Source organism: Engraulis encrasicolus, chromosome 3 (genome assembly GCF_034702125.1).
Source record: "Engraulis encrasicolus isolate BLACKSEA-1 chromosome 3, IST_EnEncr_1.0, whole genome shotgun sequence".
Lineage (NCBI taxonomy): Eukaryota > Metazoa > Chordata > Actinopteri > Clupeiformes > Engraulidae > Engraulis > Engraulis encrasicolus.
Window position 1 is genome coordinate 17414047 of NC_085859.1, and position 7500 is coordinate 17421546.

Below are 7500 nucleotides of genomic sequence, written 5' to 3' on the forward strand. Positions count from 1 at the left end.
CTGTATAGTATATACCATCCAATGGGACTACAGTTGAAAATTGACCTTTTTGGTACCTCTGACACATTTATCATTTTATTCTTTAGCATTTTACGTTTCAAATAAACTTTTAATGCCGCATGAACATGAAATATAGAAATTGAATAAATACATTAACAAACGAAGGTTATGTATATAACCACGGTTCTATGAGTTCCGGATGACCGCCAGAGGCGGTGCTTTCAGCACTGAATATTCATCTTACGGATCAGCAGGTCGAGAATTAATATCAACAAAGTAACACGTGACCTGGGTGACGTCACCCGGTGACCCCCGTGTCAGGGGTTAAAACACCGGCGAACCCAGGAAGTATCCTCTTGGCAAATCTTCTCGAACACACTCCGAGTGACTGCCAAGCTCTGGCGGTCATCCGGAACTCATAGAACCGTGGTTATATACATAACCTTCGTTCTATTTCGTTCCTTCTGACCGCCAGAGGCGGTGCTTTCAGCACTGGATGACTAATACCAACAAAGTCATGAGGAGTGCCTACCCGTCGTCAGTACTACTGAGACGGCCTGAAGCCACCGCCAGCACCACAGTAACATGTGGGGCAACATCAAGAAAACCAGGCGATGGTGCAGCCTAATGCCAAGGAGGCCATACAGCATATGCCTTGCGCGTACCAACAGCCACATGGAAGCCAGTGTAACCTGGCCCAAAGGATCCACGAGCTCCCTGAGTGAGAACCACAGGGGGCAGCAAGTAAACAGTTAGCATAGCAGTTGACGGGGACACCTGTGCCACCCCGTAGCGGTACCACAAACGGGGGGAATCACAATGGATGAGGCGAACCACGGAAAAGGTCAACAACAGGGCACTGGACGCCCATAAGGAAGTTGCTCCCATGCCCATCAGACGAGTGTCGGCCCCTGAAAACAGCTGCTGCAACAGGCCCAGAGAGGGCAAGGACCCAAGGCGGCATACATGGCACATGACAGATGAGCCGCCCGCTCCACACAAGACCGCAAGACCGGCCAGAGAGCGTCTGAGGGCAATCAGGATGGCCAATCCCCACATTTATCCAAGGTACGGGCATCATCAGGGGGCCCACAGGTCGCAGGCAGTGTCGGACTGCCACTGCAGACCAAGCGTCCAGGGCAGCAGCAGTGGGCACGACCGCACCGCGCAATGGCAGCAGCAGTGGGCATGACTTCACGGCGCAAGGGCAGAGCGGAACAGACGTGAGTTCCATCTCCAGGGTCGTAGGCGGACATGGTAGCCAGACACAATGTAGAGCGGTCAGCGACAGTAGGACCTGGTGTCATAACGGCATATCCAACCCAAAGAGGCCTCAGCAAGCGGAGGCCAAGAGGGATAACGCGGGATGCCGAGGTCGGCATGCCCAACACCTGGAAGGAGCGGAGAGCAAGGAAGGAGAGCCTCCACTTCCAATGCCCGCAAGCACGCTGGTCATAAGCAGAGACGACGCCTAGAAACACCAGGCCAGGGGTCTGCATGTTGAGAACAGGGCAAAGCGCACCAAGTCGAGAACAGCGTGAGCGAAACAAAACCACATGCAGCATCGGCCGCACGGTCGGGGCAACAGAATAGCCGCATCGTGGCTTGCCCAAAGCGGACGGACCAAAGGGACGCATGGGGGCCGCAGGAAGAGAGCAGACGGCCTCCAGCAAGGCCCCGACAAGGGTGCCGCGCAAGCCATACCAATCATCGTACCATGGTCAAGGTCTGTGTGACTCAGCCCCGGCACTCAGGCCAGACAGGCGAATGCCAGCAAACAGGAGTCAAAGATAACTCACAGGGGGCGCCCCAAAGCGGTCCATGGGGGCCGAGAGAAGGCGAACAAGACATGGGACATCGAAAACCCAATGCACGTTGTACGCAATGCTGCATCATAGTCCTTGCTGATGAGCTCATCTGCGACGTGTCCAAGTGACCAGGGCAGTGTGCCTCGCCAGTCCAACGCTCTGACCGGCGAGGCAAGGAGGGTGGCAAGATGTGGTTCAATACCCGGCTAGGCCATAGATGGAGGCCTCCAGCAGCCTGGCCAATGCGTGATCGCAGACCCATCGTGCAGTGTCACAGTCAGCCAAACACCAGTAAAGGCCACATAGGGGCCATCGGCATAGACAGGCGGGACAGGCAGGGTAACCAGTAGCAGGTACAGCCACTGCAGCAGAGACGCGTAAACAGTCCAAGCGGGCCCAGCGGGAAAGGGGCGCGAGACGACACAGGACGCAGACGCCCATGACAAGTCAACTGTGATGCCCCTGCAGTAGACGGCAGAGCATGAAGCTGAACCAGCCAGACACAGAATCCAGTCGTAGGGGCGTGTACGCCTACCGGCGTCCAGAGCACTCATGTGAGACCATCCATAGCGAGGCCAACAGAGCGAACAGTCGTAAGCCACTGAAAACTCGAAGGGAGAGCCCGGAGTGGGGTCACTCCCTTACAGTAGTAGCAGTCAGAGTGGCATCCTGACCCCCGGACATACCACACATGAAGTGGGGAAACCTGAAGAGCAACAGGAGAAGGAGCGGTAACGCTCCAACATACCAGTAGCAGCCGCAGCTGCAGTGGTGCGGGCGCCAATGGCACTCGTTAGTAGCCTATGGCGAGTCCACGCATAGCCCAAGGGCTCAGGGGGACGACGTGCAGCAGTCGACCTACGCGCCACAGTCGAGGACAATGAAGGAAGCACCCGGGTCCTGTACCCAGGGCAGCAACGCCCACATACATGTGCACCAGTCACAGAGGCGCAAGCCCAACGGCACACTCCGCGAGCCAAGGGACGAAAAAGACACAGGCTCCACCAGGTCAGGAGTACGACGACATGCCAGACGTACGACAGTGGGCAAAGGCGGACGACAGGACGCAGAGCATAACTTGCATACTGAAGCCACAGCAGAAGAGGCGAAGGCACCAACTGCAATCACGGTGAAGCCGGTCAAGGCCAACAGACTCCAGACAGTCCCGCAGGAGTGCCAAAGAGCATAAAACAGGGCATGGTGTGAAACCACTCACCCAGAGCAGCAGCAGTCGTACAGGCGGAAACGCCAACGGTGCATGCAAGGAGCTGACTGGTGGAGACACCCACGGTCAGCCAAACCCAGGAGAACGACCAGAACTAGTCGTGACGTAGGGAAAAGAAGCAAGCTACACAGAGGGGCATGAAGCGAAGCAACACGCGCAACTGTAGCAGCCATGGCGGTTGAGGTGCCCCGGGCGTCCACAAGAAGTCGATGGATGAAACAGCCGACAGCAGGCGGTATCCAGGAGAGCGACAGACAGTCGCAGGACGCTGAATGGTAGAGAACAGCAGAGGAGCGGGGAGCACACATGCAGTCCCACGCAAGTCATGCAGCCATGCAAGAGTGCAAGTATGCAAGCATGCGAAGCAACCGAGCAAGCCATGTAAACGCCGGAATGGCAGGTTGCGTATGGCCCAGCGGCTCGTCGTGGCAGCTGTAGTAGCCGTGGCATCAACAAGCATGTCACAGGGTGGAGGCCACCCGTGGCCAGAAACCCACTCTGGAGCAGTAGCAGGTATGGCACTCACAAGTAGCCGTCGGGCGAAAAACACCCATGGCCAACCAACCCAGAAAGGGGCCAAGCATCAGCCACCAGACAACCAATGCAATGCAACAAGCAATGCAACTGGGCTGTGCCGGTGCCACCCGGACAGAGGGCATGGCGCGGGCATCGGCAGCAGGCGATAGCTGCGGAGGCGGTGGCCGACAGTCGTGGCGGCGATGGTCGACAGTCGTGGCGGCGATGGCCGACAGTCGTGGCGGCGGTGGTCGACAGTCGTGGCGGCGGTGGGCGACAGCTGTGGCGGCAGCATGCGACAGCTGTGGCGGCGGAGTGCGACGGCCATGGCGGCGGTGTGCGACCATCCGGGTCGCTGGCAGGCAGGGCACATGTGAAAATACTGTCACCGTGTGTCAGAGGCTGCAGGTCGGCAAAACAGGGCCGACAACTTCACCAGTCCAGTCGACAACTTGTCCACCCCCGAGGGCAAGGAGTCTGGGCACATCCGCGACACCTCCGGGAAGCGTGAGGTCACCCCATGGCGCCTGCTTGGCCTCGCTGCAGCAGCCGGCGTCATCTACAGCCCCTCATGGCCAGCGGAACGGTAGGCCGAGGGCCAAACCGCGTCAGTCCGGCAGCAAGTGCTCTCGCACGCAGACCTGAGCAGGCAGCCCAGGCCACATCTGTCAACCTCAGCCGCAGGCGCCTCAGCTCCAGGCAGGAGGGGCGACACCAGTCCCAGGGGCCCAGACGGCAACGCATCAGTCAGGCAGGCAGGCACACGGGGCGAGGACACCCCAGTGGTAGCCGAGAGGGAGGCCAGCAGTCGGACAGTCAGGGCCGACAGGCAAACAAGGCAATACACACAGCAGGGCGAAGACACCCCAGTGGCAGCCAATGCAAGCCAGTAACCAGGTGAGGCCAGAGCTCCAGGCCAACTGGTGAATACCACACAGAAGGGGCTGGGATATCCAACAGCAGCCAAGAAGAAATCCAGCAACCAGGCAAGACGAGGGCCCTGTGTCGGGAAGCAAACACTGCAACACACAGAAGGGAACAAACAAGCAATACATACCCCAGGCGAGGGCACCCGATAGTGGGCAAAAAGTAGGCAGCATGTAGGAGATGACACTACAATGTCCAGCAAATACTGCAAATATAAAACACGAGGGGCGAGGACGCCCCAAGTGTAGCCAACAGGAGCCAGCAGCCAGGCGGCAACACCAAGCTGACAAGCAAATAACATTGGACATTAATATTACATTGCAATGCAGTCGGTAGGCGCTGTACACCCAGCGACCATAAGCATCAGTGTCCTTGAGTGTTCTGAAAGGCGCTTTTAAATAAAAACGCATTATTATCAGTAGCATTATTATTATTATAAGCACAGCCAATATCCTGGGCAGACAGGAGTAGCACAGTGATAGAAATGCAAGGCAAATATACACTTCTGGGGCGAAGACACCCCAGATGAAAACAGACAATAATCAAACAGTGAAGAAATAACACAACCGGGCAGGAATAACAACCGGGGTGACGCCAACGGTGCAAGGGCAAAGCGAACCACACTGGCCCGTGGAGCAACCGTACAGACAGGCTACACTGTACAACAATGAAGCCGTAACGTAAATACAGGCACGCGAACACAAGTAACCGAGCTCGCGTCGAGTGTCACAACAATCGCCCAGTAATAGTAACATTCAGCGGCGAGAAACACCGCGAAAATAAATCGAAACAGTAAATGACAGTCCACTTACCCAAACGATGGCCAACATAGGCAGGCAGGCGTTAATACATAATCCCAACTCGAAAGCGCATCACGCCACGAGACCGCTCGTCAAATTCAGTTGCGGGAAACACCACTGAAGATAACGCGGTAGCAGTTAATACATGATCAGAAAACGGCCTACCTTCCACGGGAAAGGACAAGTTATTAGCCTCCAGTCGGCGAGAACAGTGCCTCGAGCCAGGGGCTAGGCAGGCTAGGTAGCCTAGCCAGCCCTCCTCCACCGAGCGGATAACACTCAGTCGAACACATCGTAAATGTGAAAGAGATACTCAAAGGAAAAAGCGACCAACGCCGTTTCATGGGGGGTGGAAAACCCACAGCCCCAACCCTATGGGTGCGAAACGAACAAAGCGTCAGGTCGATCCCAAAATCTCAAACGATAAACTCGAAACCTGCAATCGAGAAGATGAAAGAGGATACTTCCTGGGTTCGCCGGTGTTTTAACCCCTGACACGGGGGTCACCGGGTGACGTCACCCAGGTCACGTGTTACTTTGTTGATATTAATTCTCGACCTGCTGATCCGTAAGATGAATATTCAGTGCTGAAAGCACCGCCTCTGGCGGTCAGAAGGAACGAAATAGAACCTCACTAACCTCTCCTGTTCCATGGCAGGATTTCGACTTGAGTGACCCAAGATCGGGTATCGGGGTGACCCCCGCCCCTCCCCTCCCCAAACCCCCCAAGCCCACCACACTCCCCACCGCGGACCAACAGCAAGACCCCCATCGCCCTGTTCCTACACCTCCTCCTCCACCGCCTCCTTCAACCAAAGACAATCAGCTGGTGGACCCCCCAGCTGCAGGTAGTCATGCTAAACTGCACTAGCTCTGTGTTGTTAAGCCATTTTACTAATGTATTTATTTAGACAGTTATATGTGTGTTTTTAATACATTTCTATTTTACATCTCCCATTTTTTGATACAGTATTTTGGGGTGTAAATCACAGCCTCCATGACAATACAGTTCGATATCGATGTCTTAAGGCAGCAATTTGATTATTTTCCTTTCTTAAGAATGCCCCACGACACAATTCAATTAGATTATTTCCAATTACTTTTTATAGTATGGAGCTAGGGCATTGGGCAGGGACCAGCGATTCGATTATTTTCGGTACTTGAGAATGCCTCGTGATATGATGCAATTCGATTTGATCGTCGGACGTAGGTTCGATGCATTGATACATATCGATTATTATTTACACCCCTAATAATAAAGGGCATACTTACTTACTTACTTACTTACTTACTTACTCACTAACTTACTTACTTACTTACTTACTTACTCACAGACCCGGCGGCCCAGGCTCGGCAGCTGGAGAAGGGTGAGCCGCGAGCTCCAGAGCCTCTGGAGCCCCAGGAGAGCATCGGCCTGAGCCGTGCCCCAGAGAAGCTGCTCCTGCTGGGGGAGACCTTCAGTCTGAGCCCCGCCGCCCCCACCACCCAGGACCACACGCCACAGGGGGAGATCGGGGGCACGCCGCGCATCCTGGAGGCCGCAGACCTCAGCGGCAGCCTGGGGCGCCTCCTACTGGAGGGCTGTGGTAGTGGAGGTAAGGCTGAGTGGGAGATGAACATTTTCCGGTGACACTTCGTTATGCCATGCGTATGATGCTGACGTGAATTAGTGTCATGACATTGTCAAAAAATAGTGTCATGCCACAGGCATGGACGAGTCATAAACATTATGTCAATGTCATAAACATTTCATGGTCATGAAAAGTTAACATTGATAGGGCAGTCTTCCATAGCCGAATGTCAGTTATTAGACAACAGTCATAAAATGTTTGACACGTCCATGACTGCGTTACGACACTGTTATGACACTGTCATTCACACCTACAGTATGACGCCAGCATCAAGTCAAGTTACCTATTTTTCATTGCCATGATGAAGACAGCTGGAAATTGACATGGTTACGCTATATTGATATGTTGCGGAAAATGAAAAAATGACTAGCATTTGCAAGTTATATATTTAAATTTTTTATTGAGTTTCATGCAATATCATGTCAAGTAGGATGACAAATGAAGGAAAGAAATATGTAATTCGTCTAGTAACAATTTGTACCATACAAGTTTATCCACAAATGTGGAATAATGGAGAACATTAAAAAAAAAAAAAAACAACACACACACTCTCTAGCTCTCTATCTCTCTCGCTCAGTAATGTTTTTCCCGAC

The 7500-nt window shown here is 54.0% G+C and overlaps 1 protein-coding gene across 4 annotated transcripts in view; it reads left to right on the plus strand.

Moving 5' to 3' along the window:
* The window catches only part of agtpbp1 (ATP/GTP binding carboxypeptidase 1), a 96658-nt gene that overhangs the window by 41872 nt on the left and 47286 nt on the right, over positions 1-7500 (plus strand). For all 4 annotated transcript variants that reach the window (XM_063194883.1, XM_063194884.1, XM_063194885.1 and 1 more), the window contains 2 exons: positions 5935-6124; positions 6611-6871. In XM_063194883.1, the coding sequence (XP_063050953.1) occupies positions 5935-6124; positions 6611-6871 (451 nt within the window). The remainder of the gene's footprint in view (positions 1-5934; positions 6125-6610; positions 6872-7500) is intronic.